The sequence below is a fragment of the Chanos chanos genome, chromosome 9 (genome assembly GCF_902362185.1).
Source record: "Chanos chanos chromosome 9, fChaCha1.1, whole genome shotgun sequence".
NCBI lineage: Eukaryota > Metazoa > Chordata > Actinopteri > Gonorynchiformes > Chanidae > Chanos > Chanos chanos.
The window spans coordinates 17,924,184-17,943,010 of NC_044503.1; the positions used below are offsets into that span (position 1 = coordinate 17,924,184).

The window sequence follows — 18,827 nt, forward strand, 5'->3', positions numbered from 1 at the left end:
GAGGAGAAAGTGAGAGCGACGTGGAGGACAGGGAGTAGTGGTCTGTGTGTGTGTGTGAGGAGCGGTGTGGAGGAGAGGGAGTGGTGCTCTATGTGTGTGTGTGTGTGTGTGTGTGTGAGGAGCGGTGTGGAGGACAGTGGTCTTTGGGGACTCTGGAGAGGAGACCTGTGCTCTAGGCCTTATAAAATATCCTGTTGTGTGTGTAATGCACCTCCCTGCAGCGACACAGCCCAGCCACCACCATCTCTTAATCACTGCATTGCTTTTGTGTGTGTGCGTGTGTGTGTGTCCTTTGTGTGTGTGTGTTTGTGTTTGTGTTTGTGTGTGTGTGTTTGTGTGTGTGTGTGCGTGTGTGTGTGCGTGTGTGCATGTGTGTGTGTGTATTTATGTTTGTGTGTGTGTGATTGTGTGGGTGTGTGTGCTGTGAGTGTGTGTTTATGTTTGTGTATGTGTGATTGTGTGTATGTGTGATTGTGCTGTGTGTGTGTGTTGTTTGTAGGTTAATGAGTGTGTGTTTATGTTTGTGTATGTGTGATTGTATGCGTGTGTGTGTGTGTGTGTGTGTGTGTGCGTGTGCTGTGTTTGTGTTTGTGATTGTGTGCGTGTGTGTGAATGTGTGATTGTGTGTGTATGTGTGATTGTGTTTGTGTATGTGTGATTGTGTTTGTGTATGTGTGATTGTGTGTGTGTATGTATGATTGTGTTTATGTATGTGTGGTTATGTTTGTGTATGTGTGATTGTGCGTGTGTGTGTGCTGTGTGTGTGTTTGTGATTGTGTGTGTGTGTGTGTGTGTTTATGTTTGTGTATGTGTATGTGTAATTGTGTATGTGTGATTGTGTGTGTGTGCTGTGTTGTTTGTAGGTTAATGAGTGTGTGTGTGTGTTTGTGATTGTGTGTGTGTGCGTGTGTGTGTGTTTATGTTTGTGATTGTGTGTGTGTGTGTGTGTGTGTTTATGTTTGTGTATGTGTGATTGTGTGTGTGTGCTGTGTGTGTGTGTTGTTTGTAGGTTAATGAGTGTGTGTTTATGTTTGTGTATGTGTGATTGTGTGTGTGTGATTGTGTGTGTTTGTGTATGTGTGATTGTGTGTGTGATTGTGTGTGTGTGTGTGTATTTATGTTTGTGTATGTGTGATTGTGTGTATGTGTGTATGTGTGATTGTGTGTGTGTGTGTGTTGTTTGTAGGTTAATGAGTGTGTGTTCATGTTTGTGTATGTGTTATTGTGTGCGTGTGTGTGTATGCGTGTGTGTGTGTGTATGTTTGAGTATGTGTGATTGTGTGATTGTGCTGTGTGTGTGTGTTGTTTGTAGGTTAATGAGTGTGTGTTTATGTTTGTGTATGTGTGATTGTGTTCGTGTGTGTGTGTGTGCGTGTGCGTGTGTGTTTATGTTTGTGTATGTGTGATTGTGTTTGTGTATGTGTGATTGTGTATGTGTGTGTGTGTGTGTATGTGTGATTGTGTGTGTGTGTGTGTGTGTGTGTGCTGTGTGTGTGTTTGTGATTGTGTGCGTGCGTGTATGTGTGATTGTGTGTGTGTGTATGTGTGATTGTGTTTGTGTATGTGTGATTGTGTGTGTGTATGTATGACTGTGTTTGTGTATGTGTGATTGTGTTTGTGTATGTGTGATTGTGTGTGTGTGCGTGTGTGTGTGTGTATGTGTGATTGTGTGTGTGTGTGTGCTGTGTTTGTGTTTGTGATTGTGTGCGTGTGTGTATGTGTGATTGTGTGTGTGAATGTGTGATTGTGTTTGTGTATGTGTGATTGTGTGTGTATGTATGATTGTGTTTGTGCATGTGTGATCGTGTTTGTGTATGTGTGATTGTGCGTGTGTGTGTGCTGTGTTTGTGTTTGTGATTGTGTGCGTGTGTGTATGTGTGATTGTGTGTGGATGTGTGATTGTGTTTGTGCATGTGTGATCGTGTTTGTGTATGTGTGATTGTGCGTGTGTGTTTGCTGTGTGTGTGTTTGTGATTGTGTGTGTGTGTGTGTGTGCTGTGTGTGTGTTTGTGATTGTGTGTGTGTGTGTGTGTGTGTGGTTATGTTTGTGTATGTGTATGTGTGATTGTGTATGTGTGATTGTGTGTGTGTGCTGTGTTGTTTGTAGGTTAATGAGTGTGTGTGTGTGTGTGTGTTTGTGATTGTGTGTGTGTGTGTGTGTGTGTTTATGTTTGTGTATGTGTGATTGTGTTTGTGTATGTGTGTATGTGTGATTGTGCGTGTGTGCATGTGTGTGTGTTGTTTGTAGGTTAATGAGTGTGTGTTTATGTTTGTGTATTTGTGATTGTGTGTGTGTCCTGTGTGTGTGTGTTGTTTGTAGGTTAATGAGTGTGTGTTTATGTTTGTGCATGTGTGATTGTGTTTGTGTATGTGTGATTGTGCTGTGTGTGTGTGTTGTTTGTAGGTTAATGAGTGTGTGTTTATGTTTGTGTATGTGTGATTGTGTGCGTGTGCTGTGTGATTGTGCTGTGTGTGTGTGTTGTTTGTAGGTTAATGAGTGTGTGTTTATGTTTGTGTATGTGTGATCGTGTGCGTGTGCTGTGTGATTGTGCTGTGTGTGTGTGTTGTTTGTAGGTTAATGAGTGTGTGTTTATGTGTGTGTATGTGTGATTGTGTGTATGTGTGATTGTGCTGTGTGTGTGTGTTGTTTGTAGGTTAATGAGTGTGTGTTTATGTGTGTGTATGTGTGATTGTGTTTGTGTATGTGTGATTGTGTGTGTATGTATGATTGTGTTTGTGTATGTGTGATCGCGTTTGCGTATGTGTGATTGTGCTGTGTGTGTGTGTTGCTTGTAGCTTAATGAGTGTGTGTTTATGTTTGTGCATGTGTGATTGTGTTTGTGTATGTGTGATTGTGCTGTGTGTGTGTGTTGTTTGTAGGTTAATGAGTGTGTGTTTATGTTTGTGCATGTGTGATTGTGTGCGTGTGCTGTGTGTGTGTGTTGCTTGTAGGTTAATGAGTGTGTGTTTATGTTTGTGCATGTGTGATTGTGTTTGTGTATGTGTGATTGTGCTGTGTGTGTGTGTTGTTTGTAGGTTAATGAGTGTGTGTTTATGTTTGTGTATGTGTGATTGTGTGCGTGTGCTGTGTGTGTGTGTTGTTTGTAGGTTAATGAGTGTGTGTTTATGTTTGTGTATGTGTGATCGTGTGCGTGTGCTGTGTGTGTGTGTTGTTTGTAGGTTAATGAGTGTGTGTTTATGTTTGTGTATGTGTGATTGTGTGATTGTGCTGTGTGTGTGTGTTGTTTGTAGGTTAATGAGTGTGTGTTTATGTTTGTGTATGTGTGATCGTGTGCGTGTGCTGTGTGATTGTGCTGTGTGTGTGTGTTGTTTGTAGGTTAATGAGTGTGTGTTTATGTGTGTGTATGTGTGATTGTGTTTGTGTATGTGTGATTGTGTGTGTATGTATGATTGTGTTTGTGTATGTGTGATTGTGTTTGTGTATGTGTGATTGTGCTGTGTGTGTGTGTTGTTTGTAGGTTAATGAGTGTGTGTGTTTTTCTCAGTATACCAGCCCTGAGCAAGAGGAGGAAGGAAAGAAAAGATACGAGGCTCAGAAAATGGAGAGATTGGAGACGAAAGAGAGAAATGGAGAGATCATACATTCTGTGACTGTCCCAGGTGACACACACACACACACACACACACACACACAATCACACACAGTCACACAAACACACTGTCTAAATACAGTGTAATGTTTTTGTAACACAGATACAGTCCTACACGATGCATAACACATAACACATTATAACTGTGTGGGAATGTTAGAACAAAATTTCAGCTTCTGTCTACATAATATTTACAGTTTATGACACGAGGTCATATCTAAACACTATGGAATAGTTGTAGAGTGTACAGAAGTATTAATGAGTGTAGACTGGTTAATGAGGAGAGAGTGCTGTGCTGGGAGATGGTAGCAGATATTTAATGGTAATTGATGGATCATGTATGACACACTGGATAATTGAGTTTCCTGAGGAGACTCTATATCCATCCTCACGCTTCTTTCGTTCTTTTTAATTCTCACTTTGCCTGCCTGCTCCACAGATAGACAAACTAAAGGTATGTCTCCATTTTCCAAAATAAATCATTTTGTAAAGTTTGAAAAAAAATATGATTAGGTTGTGGTTTACGTTAATTATTATTATTGTTGTTGTCGTTGTTGTACTATAAAAAGTTTTGTTTTGTGTTATTTAAGTAGAGGTGTTTAATTGTGTGTGAAGACCCCTTTGTCATACCTGTGTCAGAATGAGAAACGTATAGCAAAGCATACACGGACACTGCCACAGCACAGCTGCTATACAATGCTATACCCAACTACAATTAACCATGTTTTACGCACTGCTGATTGTCTAAAGTGTTGTCTTTTGTGTGTCGTACCTTTGTGTGTGTGTGTGTGTGTGTGTGTGTGTGTTACAGAGCCCTACTCTGTTGGGTACAGTCAGTCGAGTCTGATTCACCTGGTTGGGCCATCAGACTGTACTCTGCATGGATTTGTACATGGAGGTACGGCTCATCCTGAACAGCCTCCGTTGTTTGTTTGTGTTGCTCAGTTTCTCTCCTCCACAGTGTCACACATCTGTTGCTCCTGGGACTGGATTTTTTTTTTTTTGAACATTACAACCCACAACAAACTGCATCATTACCTCCAACTTTACCTCCTCGCAGTCTCACTAAATCAAATAACTGCATTCATGTGACTTCTGCATGCCTCACTAAAACATGATCTTATACCGTACACGTCAGTGGAGGTAGGTAACCAGGCCTTCTGTTAATATTCAGTCCAAACAAGGACCCAAGAACACTGATCCGAGACCAGTCTCAGTTTTGTTGCGCTAATGTGTTTGTAAGTCAGTAACCTAGACGGCCAAGATATTACATCAGAATAATTGCCATCTTATTTGGGCCTTTCCCTGGGGGTGTGCTACACAGAACAGAACATCAGCAGTGATGAGGCGATGGAAGCAGCATGTGTGCCTGCAGGTTTACACACATCAGACAAAGAGAGAGGAATGGTGTTGATTTCAGCCTTCTAATATGCAGTAATTAGGATTATAATCACTCTGTGTGTGTGTGTGTGTATGTGTGAGTCTCTGTGTGAGTGTGTGTGTCTGTGTGCGTGTGCGTGTGCATGTGTGTGTGTGTGTGTGTGTGTGTGTGTGTGTGTGTTTGTGATAAGTAGTGTTGAATCCTCTGACCTCCTCTGGTCTGTTCACATTGACCTGGATTTGTTATGTAAACACAGCAGTACTGTCCTCACTCTACGCAGACAGCATCCCTAATGAATGTTAGAAATGGGGGGGGGGGGGGGCGTGGATCCTGCAGATTTGTTCTTTAATTGGAAGATTTGCATTCTGATTTCAGCATGTGAAGCAGTCTGTTCCTCCGTGGTTTTCTCTTCTTTCACTTGTGTAGATGAAGCAGTCTGCACAGCCTCAGAGCAGTTCGCTCTGAAATGAAATGATGACGTGGAAATGATACGAGATTATATAGGACTTGAAAGAGCTCACACACCACAGCTCTGACCTGCAGTGACATTAGAGTGAGGAATGGACAGCACAGTGGTCCTGACAGGAGAGACGGGGGGAGGGAGGGAGAGAAGGAAGAGTGATGTCTGAATGATGGGGATGGGGAGGAGGGTGAGGAGGAAGACAAGCTCTGATGTCTGATGCAGAGTGGAATCATGGGGGCTGGAGAGGGGGCGAGGGGGGGGGGTGTGAGTGGACAGCCAAAATGGGACTGAGTCCCTTAGGAGAGACTTTGGTTGAGTTTAATAATAACTACACTGTTTGTTCTTCACTCTGGCGCCCTGTCACAGTACAGAAGGATATTACAGAGAGAAACACAACAACAGACTACCATGCTATACTTTTCCTCTACTGAACTCTTTCCTCTTGTTTCCTCTTTCCCTTTTTGTGTTCTTGTAAGACTAAAACAGCTTAAATATTTATGGTACAGTTTGTGCCTAAAATATTGCATTTTTTATACTCAGAGCTGCCCTTTTGCTCCCTTGTTGATCATAAATTTGTGTTTGGGAACTCATCTCTACTGTGGTCAGTAGAGAACAGATATGATCGTGTCTGCAGATTAACTTGTCTGGTAGTGTTCAGTCATGATCACAGATTTAGATCACTGGGGTCTCATCACATTTGTCCGTTTCATCTTTTCACTGAGTGCAATTCTTCTTTTGAATGGTCATCACATCGTCAGACTAACTAACTGTCAGAAGCACTGTTCCCGAAGCATCACAGTAGCTCTCAAATTAAATAACTGTTCTATTCAAGTTTCAAAAGCTAACACTATTAAAGAACAGCTAAACAGCTTCAGTGTATCCTAAAGCAACTCTTCAAAGGTTCTACACTTGTCAATGTCTACACATGTCAATTCAGGATGTTCCCATTGCTGCTCAGTCATCAGACTGTGTTCATAGACATCTTTAGTTTAGTTGGCCTGCTCAGTCATTGGACTGTGCTCGTAGACATCTTTAGTTTAGGAGATGAAGAGTAGGGGCTTTAGTCCAGACTTAGTCCAGACTTAGTCCAGATTTAGTTGGGTCTGGCCTGAGTCAGTCATCATATGTAACTCATTTTATGGCTTACATGGCTGGAGTTTTGAGAGACCGTCTAAAAATTCTACGACCCTTCTTATAAATAATTCCGCTAATGTATTCATGGTTTTGGAAATAATGTATAGATTTCTGCACAGATAACAGCCCTGTTGTTGATTACATTACTGGAAATTTCCAGTAATAGCAACAATGGTTCAGAAATCCCTAGAGAACTGGAGCTCAGACCTGGCATATGCTGTATCTATTTTTGCAAAGGTTTGTTGGCTTAAAATAGCAGCAAGCACATATTCCGTTCCCATCCTGCCATGTGGACAGTTTTTTCTGTGGGTTTTTTTTTGGGGGGGGGGGGGTGAATTTCTCAAGGGCAGAAAATCTTTAGGAGACAGATGCATCGTTTAGAAAACAGAGAGGAGAAGGGTGAAGCAGAAACTGAAAACAGACTCTAAACAGAGCAGCCGGGTGTTTAGCCAGTCTTCTGCGTCAGCTGAGAGTACATACATGTAGAGTTCATATGTATGTTATCCCAGCATTCATTAAGTAAATATGCTGTTGTGTGTGTGTGTTTTTGATGGACCAGAGGAGAGGTTCTCCTCAGACTGGGGAAAAGCAGCACTGTGTCTTTAAGGGCAGCCTGAGGAGGGGCTGGAGCAGGCCGGTCACAGCTATGCTAAGGACAGCATCACGCAGAAAAGAAATATAACATCTGTGTGTTGCAGCTGTATGTGGCATTTCAGTGTGAGGCAGAGGAGAGATACTTGTTCCATGTTGAAACAGTGGAGGTCTTCCAAACCTAAGCAGTGTTCCTAACCCTGTATTCCCCCTGGAACAGGACTGTCATCAGGACTTTTCTCTGAGACATACTACAGTACCCATTTACTGTGTGTGTGTGTGTGTGTGTGTGAGTGTGTCCTAGCCACTCTAGGTTATGACCCTTAACCTGCTGATGTGCCTGTTTCCAGAGTGGTGCTAGCTATAGCTCATTACTGCTCAGTTTAGTGGATGGACTGTGTGTGTCAGTGAAAATGTCAGGGAAATTAATGGCACAATTAAAGCGTGTGTTACTGCTGTCAAAAAGGGAACACATCGCAGAGACAATATACTGCCCCACCTGGGAGAATGGAAGTGTTCAGCGAGAGAAAATGTTTAGGTCTTTTGTCTCTCGTTCTCTCTCCATAGGTTTACTATAAAAAACGGATTGTTTTTCTTTTTTTTACATTTATTACACTACTGAATTTGTTTTAGATCAAGTAATTGACACTAATATGAGCATTGCAAAAATAATGTCTTTAAAAAGACAAAATTAGAATATCTGCTGATAGCAAAGATGGTTATGGTTACAGCTTTGGCAAGGCTTAAGAACACAAATGACAAAGCATATATTGATAAGTTAATGACAACCAAAGCTGAAATGTAATATAATCATCTCCCCTATCTATTAGAGCATTTGCTGACTCTCTGCTTTGAGGTACCTTGTAATGGCTCTCTGAATCGTGAGCATCCACAACCAAGCTGATACATTGTTCCAGTCCTTTTGGTAGACTGGACATGTAGAGCTGTTCCAGTGTTCCAGTCCTTTTGGTAGACTGGACATGTAGAGCTGTTACATTGTTCCAGTCCTTTTGGTAGACTGGACATGTAGAGCTGTTACATTGTTCCAGTCCTTTTGGTAGACTGGACATGTAGAGCTGTTACATTGTTCCAGTCCTTTTGGTAGACTGGACATGTAGAGCTGTTCCAGTGTTTCAGTCCTTTTGGTAGACTGGACATGTAGATCTGTTACATTGTTCCAGTCCTTTTGGTAGACTGGACATGTAGAGCTGTTACATTGTTCCAGTCCTTTTGGTAGACTGGACATGTAGAGCTGTTCCAGTGTTCCAGTCCTTTTGGTAGACTGGACATGTAGAGCTGTTACATTGTTCCAGTCCTTTTGGTAGACTGGACATGTAGAGCTGTTACATTGTTCCAGTCCTTTTGGTAGACTGGACATGTAGAGCTGTTCCAGTGTTCCAGTCCTTTTGGTAGACTGGACATGTAGAGCTGTTACATTGTTCCAGTCCTTTTGGTAGACTGGACATGTAGAGCTGTTACATTGTTCCAGTCCTTTTGGTAGACTGGACATGTAGAGCTGTTCCAGTGTTCCAGTCCTTTTGGTAGACTGGACATGTAGAGCTGTTACATTGTTCCAGTCCTTTTGGTAGACTGGACATGTAGGGCTGTTACATTGTTCCAGTCCTTTTGGTAGACTGGACATGTAGAGCTGTTCCAGTGTTCCAGTCCTTTTGGTAGACTGGACATGTAGGGCTGTTCCAGTGTTCCAGTCCTTTTGGTAGACTGGACATATAGGGCTGTTACATTGTTCCAGTCCTTTTGGTAGACTGGACATATAGGGCTGTTACATTGTTCCAGTCCTTTTGGTAGACTGGACATGTAGAGCTGTTACATTGTTCCAGTCCTTTTGGTAGACTGGACATATAGGGCTGTTACATTGTTCCAGTCCTTTTGGTAGACTGGACATGTAGAGCTGTTCCAGTGTTCCAGTCCTTTTGGTAGACTGGACATGTAGAGCTGTTACATTGTTCCAGTCCTTTTGGTAGACTGGACATGTAGAGCTGTTACATTGTTCCAGTCCTTTTGGTAGACTGGACATGTAGAGCTGTTACATTGTTCCAGTCCTTTTGGTAGACTGGACATGTAGAGCTGTTCCAGTGTTTCAGTCCTTTTGGTAGACTGGACATGTAGATCTGTTACATTGTTCCAGTCCTTTTGGTAGACTGGACATGTAGAGCTGTTACATTGTTCCAGTCCTTTTGGTAGACTGGACATGTAGAGCTGTTCCAGTGTTCCAGTCCTTTTGGTAGACTGGACATGTAGAGCTGTTACATTGTTCCAGTCCTTTTGGTAGACTGGACATGTAGAGCTGTTACATTGTTCCAGTCCTTTTGGTAGACTGGACATGTAGAGCTGTTCCAGTGTTCCAGTCCTTTTGGTAGACTGGACATGTAGAGCTGTTACATTGTTCCAGTCCTTTTGGTAGACTGGACATGTAGAGCTGTTACATTGTTCCAGTCCTTTTGGTAGACTGGACATGTAGAGCTGTTCCAGTGTTCCAGTCCTTTTGGTAGACTGGACATGTAGAGCTGTTACATTGTTCCAGTCCTTTTGGTAGACTGGACATGTAGGGCTGTTACATTGTTCCAGTCCTTTTGGTAGACTGGACATGTAGAGCTGTTCCAGTGTTCCAGTCCTTTTGGTAGACTGGACATGTAGGGCTGTTCCAGTGTTCCAGTCCTTTTGGTAGACTGGACATATAGGGCTGTTACATTGTTCCAGTCCTTTTGGTAGACTGGACATATAGGGCTGTTACATTGTTCCAGTCCTTTTGGTAGACTGGACATGTAGAGCTGTTACATTGTTCCAGTCCTTTTGGTAGACTGGACATATAGGGCTGTTACATTGTTCCAGTCCTTTTGGTAGACTGGACATGTAGAGCTGTTACATTGTTCCAGTCCTTTTGGTAGACTGGACATGTAGATCTGTTACATTGTTCCAGTCCTTTTGGTAGACTGGACATGTAGATCTGTTACATTGTTCCAGTCCTTTTGGTAGACTGGACATGTAGATCTGTTCCAGTGTTCCAGTCCTTTTGGTAGACTGGACATGTAAGGTTGCACTTCTAGTGGACAGATGACACGGTTAGATTGTCACAGAGTAACAAAGAGCACAACCGGGTCACAGACACCTGTCATAATTGAGTTTATAAACATGGACATCTCTCTTATGCACATACACCCTACACTTTTTTACATCCTACCCTACACGCACACACACACACACGAGCACAGACTCTTTATGTGTGTTAGATGAAAGCAGATGGAAGCTAGAGAATGTCCAGAATGGTCTGCCTGTCTGTGGGCAAGAGGTCTTCTGGCTCTGTGTCTTGCTCTCTTAGTGGCTGCTGTGTGGGAACACAAAGCCCAGTGTCCATTAGGAGAGGGCCACTGAAAGGTGGCAGAGCTGAACTGTCATTTCCTCTGTACCAGCTCCCTCCTCTTCTCTAATGAACATCTACTTTGGTCTTCTTCTGTGATTTTTTTTTCACTCAGTGTGTGTGTTCTCCGTCTCTATTTCACGTAGTGAGCTTCTTCCGAGTACAATTTTCTTTCTTTCTTTCTTTCTTTCTTTCTTTCTTTCTTTCTTTCTAAATGTTCCTTCCTCACAAGATCTGTCTCTCTCTCTCTCTCTCTCGCTCTCTCTCTCACCCCCCTCCTTTTTTTTTTCTCTGTCATGTTGTTAGGGGAGCTTGCTTCTTGTTTCTATGGAAACAGTAGTTGATTGCAAAAAGCTCAGAAAGGCCATGCAAGACTAATTAAAAGAAATAGCTAAGTGAAAAGCAGAAGAGTGTGTGTGCACAGGAGCTAGTGTGTGTGTGGGTTAAATGTGGATTTAAATTATTCAAAGCTGAAGTATGAACTCTGTGACAGGTTTCTAAAAATAGCATCCATCCACCACATAAGGGATAATGTTTTCTCTTCATTATAGAGGAGAAACATCTGCAAGTCTTCTGTGCACCCACTCCAAGTTCCAAATAAAAGAGAAGAAATGGGAAAAATAGAGAGCCCAGTTGGAGATGTTCAGAGGGTAAAATTATTGTGTATAATTTCGAATCCTTTAACACTGTGGGTTTTGGACCTTGTTCCATTGTAAAGGGTTGGTCTTGCTGATATGATGGTTTTACATACTTAAGTCAAAGGTTTTATTGAAAACACAGCAGTGAATCTTTATTGTGACTTTCAGTCTAATAACATCGCATACGTTATCATCATGAACATCAACTGTACATAGTATAACATGCTATTGTGCATTGCATAACTGCTTTGTTTAGAAATATAAAAACATTTTTTTCTTTATTTTCTTTATTTTCTTTATTTTTCTTTGTGTCAGCCTTGGCTTAAAATGCTGAGCACATCAGTCAGAAAGACTAACAGCAGGATGATAAGTGTCAACAGGCAGGAGGAGTGTGTGTGTGTGTGTGTGTGTTTATTTGGTGAAAGAATGCCCTTTAAATTAACAGATGGTTTTATAAATGCAACTGGATTTTCTCCAGCTGGGTTCCCGTAAAAGTGATTATAATCTGGAGGCCAGTTATATTTATCACTGTGTGTGTGTGTGATGTGTGTGTGAAAGAGAGAGAGAGAGAGAAAGAAAGAGAGAGAGAGAGAGATGCACAAACCAAGACTGTTGTAGTACACTAAGTATGAGAGTAAAGCCATCCTCTTTGACACTCTATGTGGTATATGTGTAAGCCCACAGTTCAGTCTCCACATGCTGACAAGTCTCCATACGCTGAAAAAGTCTCCACACACTGAAAAAGTCCCCAAACACTGAAAAAGTCTTCACACACTGACAAGTCTCCACACACCGACAAGTCTCTACACACTGAAAAAGTCAACACACACTGAAAAAGTCTTCACACACTGACAAGTCTCCACACACTGACAAGTCTCTACACACTGTCATGTATCTTAACTTAAATACAGAGGCATCATTAACCACAGCCTCTTCATTAGCATATTTATAGGCCACTGTTCACATTGTGCTAGCAGTTATTTGATCTCTAGTGACATGATCAGCTCCATTATAAAACCCAAGCTGATAACATCAGTGTTAGTGTGTTTTTTGAAAAAGAGATTCACTTTTCTGCAAGTGTCCTTAGTAGTAACACTTCTGTATCAGCATAAACGTGTTAGCAGACAATATTTGCAAGACCTGTACAAACTACTGTACTGGTTTCTCCAGTTGCAGTGCAGTTTTCAATGGGCAGATATCCATCAGTCAGGACTGCACCCAGGTTATTTGTTTTGTTTTTAGCACCTTCAGTTACATCTTTGCATAGCAGTATGTGAATGGAAAGGCAGATTGTGAAGCTGACTCTGACTCTATATGAAGATGGTATTGTGAGTATCCTTAGCAGTTTTGCCATGAACTTAGATTTGGCACAGGTCTCACTGATGTACAGACCTGCAGTAATGATGCATGTTCTGATACACCCCTGGTTTGGCCTACCCTCAAACTGCTGTTTTCCCAGGCCTGTATAGTGGGTCGCACAAGGAGTTTAGCAACTTTTTTTGTTTAGTTGTTGATGTCAGTGTCGAGGGACAATAATGGTGAGAGGGCTTCAGGACTGTAAATGTTTTATAGTGACGGACTCTACATCATATGCTTTTATAAGGGCCTTTAGTGTAATGAGGAGCTTTTCTGTTTTGAGGAGGAGCCACCCTTCCTGCACTGACAGAGGAATGCATATGAGGGGTTGAGGAAGGGGCTTTAGGGCCAGTTGATTTAGGGCCAGCCGTTCGTGGGTTTGCTCAACTCTTCTAAGGTCAACCCTGCACCAAGATTCGTCCATTAGGGCAAGCATTCAGTGGCCTCAGGGTTTGATGGGCTTAAACTGTCCTCTCTGGAATGAACCTCTAGGAAGAGTTCAAACTCTCTCTTGGGTAATTTGTCCCCCTCTGTGTTTGTCTGCCTGCTGATGGATTTCAGAGGTCCTGGTTTGCTCTGAATTGGGCATTGTTGGTACCATCAAACAACCCTCTCATGGTGCACGCTGGGTTCTGAATATTTTTGCTGAGCTGGAGTTTTCATTCACTGGTCCTCTGACCTGGTTTCTCTGGCCTGGTTCCTCTGACCTGGTGATGGTTTATATTTTTGAAAGGGTCTCATCACTGTCATAATGGAAATTGAGTCACTGATCTTTGTTTGAAACAAGTTGCAAGTCTTTGCTGACTATGTCCTAGGGTTCCTAAGGCAATGCAGTGGATGGACCATCACAGGTGGTACCACTAGTCAGTGACCAACAGTTCAGGGGAACTTGCACTCAAAACCTCTTAATGGGATATGACAAAATGACTAACTTTCTCTGGGTGTGTTGTCATCCGTATGTGATTTGCTCATTTGCTCAGAGTGTTAAAGTGTCTTTGATGAGAAAATAATTTAACAGCGTGCCACAGAGTGATAAGTGTCACAGGTAGTACTGTGATGATCTGAGAGTAAACTAGGGCTGCCCCCGACCAAAGATTTTCCTAGTCGACTAGTAGCCGCTAGTTCAAGCCATTGGTCGACTAGTTGTTGCACGTATATGATATCAATGTAATTATTTAATTGTATTTTTTGGGGGGCATCAGAAAATGGTTTGAGTTCCAGGGCTGAGAAAGAATGTTATAAGTAACACTGTTAAACTGTGCTGCATTACAGAGAAATACAAACCGTAATAATGAGCCTTTAAAATACAAACTTTACAAGCGCATGCACAAGGTGTGCCGCGGGTTAACGACAATGCTAAAGGCAAAAGTGGTAATGATTCTGAATGTGTTGGAACAACCAGCAAGGAGACTGAACATTTTGTTAATTTATTTCAAGACAATGTAACATCACACAACGACGTCAGGTTCCATTCGCGAGCAGCTTGCCAGCTCACTTTCATAACTACCTAATGTACACAAACGCTTAAAAATGGTAATATCCCGTTCGTTTTCTTAAAAACTGTATACACCATGGTAAAGTATAGGGATTGAAGTATCTGAGTGGCAGTGACATTCGACAGGCCACCGCACATTTAGGCCATTAATTATTTAGCATAATGGAATAACATCAGGCTACTTACTTGTTTCAGATGATAAGTAATGTTTGAGGTCAACAAATGATAGGCGAATCTTTGCATGCAGAATTTGCATGTCACCGTCTTGGGGTGGTCCTTGACATGCTCGAAATGATCCCACACTTTGGATGATTTTCTGCCCAATATAGTATAGTCTAATAACTTTTTAACGAGGCACAGCTCCCAAATGGAGTTTGAGTTTTTTTTTTTTTCTGCGACTAACCGACCAATGAAAGCTTGGACGACTAAGACTCTTCTCATTAACTAACAGTGTGGTTGACTATTAGGGGGCAGCCCTGGAGTAAACCAAACGTTCCGGCAGCATGTGTACCTGATCATCATGAAGTCCAGTTAACTTGTGCCTTGACAAAGGGTGTCCATCACCTCTGGCAAGGTGGCTGGTGTGGAAACACACATGCTGATGACATTAATGAGACCATCTGAGGTGTGAAGGAGGAGTGTTAGCAGTCTCTTCTTTCTGACAATGAATTCCTGACACTAAAGCCCGTTCCATGCTCTTCATGTTTTTTTAGGTCATCAGGGCTAATATCGGGTTACAATCATACGCCCTCGCAGCACTACAGGCTGCAAGTTGTTTCCTGGACTGCATTTTTGTCTGCTTGAATCTTCTTTTGTTCATTGTTGGCTAATACAGTTTTGCAGATACTTTTGATGGTTTTGCGATCTTTAGAGAAGCCAGTTGTCGTACTCCAAAAGTTCCAGCCGCCCAGTTTGACCACAGCGACACTGTAGGTCCTTATCACCTGGGGACTGCCCGGTTTGATGTGAGCAGAAACCCTTTCTCTGTACAGCTAATCGACCCAAAGGAGTGGAATCAGCCAACCGTGATCGGCACCAGCAGTGTAGCAGCAGTTGCCAAGATGTGGAACTCAACATCAAACTTCTGCAGAGACGTGTGGGCTTATTGCCGATGCTTTTCTCTAGATAGAGTATGGCTACAGGCTGGCACAGGTTTGAAATAATAAATAGTTCTCTCTCTTTTTTAGTTTTGCTGCCTGCCAGACAGACAAACCCCATTTGTACCAACTCTTGTGTCAAAGTATGTCAAAATACGATTTAAAGAGCACTGTGACTGCCATGTTCAAAATGAACATACATGACTCAAACCAGAAATCTATGTCATCGTTCATTGTTTATATCTGGTGCATTAATAGAAGTCAGCTAGGGCCTCATGTTTCAGACTAACTTGGATGAAGATGCTTCTCAATCGCTGTAGTTTAGAACTGTGATTGTATATGTTATGGTATCTTCATATGAATCATCCTGTGTCATTAAATCAGGCATTGCTGAAGTATTACCACCAGTTTAAATGTTATACGTCACAAGCAGATTTGCTGACAACAGGTCTTAATGGGCTTATGAAATTATAGCTTGTTTAATGTACTGCTAATCAGGTGCATGTTTGTCCAGGTGTTAAAGTTCCTATGCTTAAATCATTGGAAATACATGTCTGTAAGTTAGTCTAACACAGTGAAAGAGATTACACGGCCCCCTGACTACCCCTGTAGTCATTTCAGTTTCCATAGTTTCCAGCAACAAATTATGCTTGTTAAGATTAGGGTTGTAATTATGCTTGTTGACATTAAGCTTTCTTTTAAAGCTGTTTGGAACACGTTTTGGTTTTAGTTAGCTTGCATATTTTTGTCCATGTAACTTTGTGTTGTGTCAGGAGCAGAAACATTGTTGTGGATAAAACACACCAAAGAATGTGAATATTATGTAACCATGTTTAAAATGCAGGTTTACATCATTCTTAATTAAGTGCCCAACCCTTACTCCAAGTTATGAAGTGTTTTCATTGCTTTGAGGAAACAGAGCAATAGGAGGAAAAACATAGAAATGGAGCATTTGTTGGATCTATCTTTGTTGTTCTGTTACAGGAAGGTGGGCACCAGGCCAATGTTTATGTTGGCATGCTAAAGCTTTCTCATGGCAACAGTGAGTGTCCATATGACTGAGCTGTGTGAACATACCAAATCATTGGTTTTTGTGTGTGTGTGTGTGTGTGTGTGTGTGTGTGTGTGTGTGTATGTGTGTATGTATGTGTGTGTGTGTGTGTGTGTGTGTAGATCAAATTCTCCTATTCATGTTAAAAATGGCTCTTGGTGACTCTGTATATGAGACACATTTGATTCCTCTTTCCCAGTGCATCTCAGTTTTTTTTGTAAGGTAACACATCTGCAGCTGACACCAGCTCAATTTCTCAACAAGAAACAGCAAGATCTTTAATTAGTTTCTGCTTTAACAAGATTACAACAAGGGGCATGTTAACTTGTTCCACATGTATGTGTGTATCCGTTTGTGTGTGTACGCATTTGTGTGTGTGTGAAAGTGTGTATGTCTGTGTGTGTGTGCGTGTGTGTGTGCGTGTGTGTGTGTGTGTGCTCGGGTGGGAGACCTGCTGTAACATAATGCAGTGGCTATTTGTAGAGACTGAATATTCTCATGATCATTTCAGACTGCTTCCAATAAATATGTAAATATAGACCTCATACGACTCATCATGAAACAGCTGGAAATGCAGAACAGTGGACAAATATGCATAAAATATGTTCCTCTCCAGACCTTGGGCCATTTGTGAAAATATTCCAAAACCATAGAGGTTTCCATGGTAACACTTCATTATGAAACAGTTGATGCTTTTTGATTACACCACTGTGATTAAGAGAGAAAGAGAGAGAGAGAGAAATAGAAGTAGAAAGAGTCAGAGAGAAAAAGGGAGACAAAGGACACAGAGAGACAGACAGAAAGAGGAGAAGAGATGCAGAGAGAGGGAGACAGTGTTAGACTTTAGAAAGTATTTTGTTAGAAAGTATTTAAGTGAAGAAGCATCATAGAATTGAACTGGTAACTGAAATTTGGGGAAAGGAGGCAAATGAATAGCCACACAGTCATTAGCATAACTGCATTTTCTTCTCTGGCGCCTCCAGTGTACTGGTGTTTCTGTGAACTTTGGTACTGTAAATAATACAACTGCCTTGAATTAAGTGGAGTGGGGTGGGATGGAGTGGGTTGCAGAAAGAGGGAGGAACAGACCCGAACGCTGAAGCAGAGGAAAGATGAAAAGAGAAGGAAAGAGTACTTCTTTGTTGTTTTAATGTTTGCTCTCAGCTGAGAGCACAGTGGGAGAAAAGTCCGGGTAATCGTCACAAGGAATCTAATCACTGAGCTCAATGCCGTGGGCATACTGGGCTCCTCTGGGATTTGGTTTCTAATTGCTCTTTTTCCATTGTGGAGTGAGCTTGCCCTCTCAGCACGCACACACACGCACACACACACACAGAGGGAGAGAGAGAGAGAGAGAGCTGTGGAGCCTCGTGTCACCCTTTGACTGTGTGATGTGGGCCCTAGGCTGGCCTGGCCTTGCCTGTCCTCCACATCATCTCACAACAGACAGACACTGGCCCTTACAGTCTCAACACTCAGACAGACAGACACTGCCCCTTACAGTCTCAACACTCAGACAGACAGACAGACACTGGCCCTTACAGTCTCAACACTCAGACAGACAGACACTGGCCCTTACAGTCTCAACACTCAGACAGACAGACAGACACTGCCCCTTACAGTCTCAACACTCAGACAGACAGACAGACACTGCCCCTTACAGTCTCAACACTCAGACAGACAGACACTGCCCCTTACAGTCTCAACACTCAGACAGACAGACAGACACTGGCCCTTACAGTCTCAACACTCAGACAGACAGACACTGCCCCTTACAGTCTCAACACTCAGACAGACAGACAGACACTGCCCCTTACAGTCTCAACACTCAGACAGACAGACAGACACTGGCCCTTACAGTCTCCACACTCAGACAGACAGACACTGGCCCTTACAGTCTCAACACTCAGTCAGACAGACACTGGCCCTTACAGTCTCAACACTCAGACAAACAGACAGACACTGGCCCTTACAGTCTCAACACTCAGACAAACAGACACTGGCCCTTACAGTCTCAACACTCAGACAGACAGACACTGGCCCTTACAGTCTCAACACTCAGACAAACAGACAGACACTGCCCCTTACAGTCTCAACACTCAGACAGACAGACACGGCCCCTTACAGTCTCAACACTCAGACAGACAGACACTGGCCCTTACAGTCTCAACACTCAGACAGACAGACAGACACTGGCCCTTACAGTCTCAACACTCAGACAAACAGACAGACACTGGCCCTTACAGTCTCAACACTCAGACAGACACTGGCCCTTACAGTCTCAACACTTGGACAGTCAGACACTGGGCCTCACAGTTTCAACACTTATGCAGACAGACAGATATTGGCCTTTAGAGTCTCAACACTCAGCCCGGCAAACAGGGAGCAGTGGTATTGAAGGCAGAAAACCATGTTAGAATCTGTTCCACAAGCAACTGTTTCAACTTCTCTTGCTTACATTAGCTCAGAGTTCTGCTGACTAAAACACAGAGAAGTGGAGGAGCCAGATTACACACAAAAGAGGCATGATATCACAATGGTTTGGTTGCGTGGAAACTGTGGGAACCGACAGTGTTTCTAAATTTGAAGCATATGACCCAGCCTTTTAGGAAAGTGCTAATACATTTAAGT

The 18,827-nt window shown here is 42.4% G+C and overlaps 1 protein-coding gene across 1 annotated transcript in view; it reads left to right on the forward strand.

Moving 5' to 3' along the window:
* acot7 (acyl-CoA thioesterase 7) overlaps positions 1–18,827 on the forward strand; it is a 64,911-nt gene that overhangs the window by 19,883 nt on the left and 26,201 nt on the right. The window contains exons 5-7 of the mRNA XM_030784566.1: positions 3,507–3,621; positions 4,051–4,065; positions 4,423–4,509. Of these exons, the coding sequence (XP_030640426.1) occupies positions 3,507–3,621; positions 4,051–4,065; positions 4,423–4,509 (217 nt within the window). The remainder of the gene's footprint in view (positions 1–3,506; positions 3,622–4,050; positions 4,066–4,422; positions 4,510–18,827) is intronic.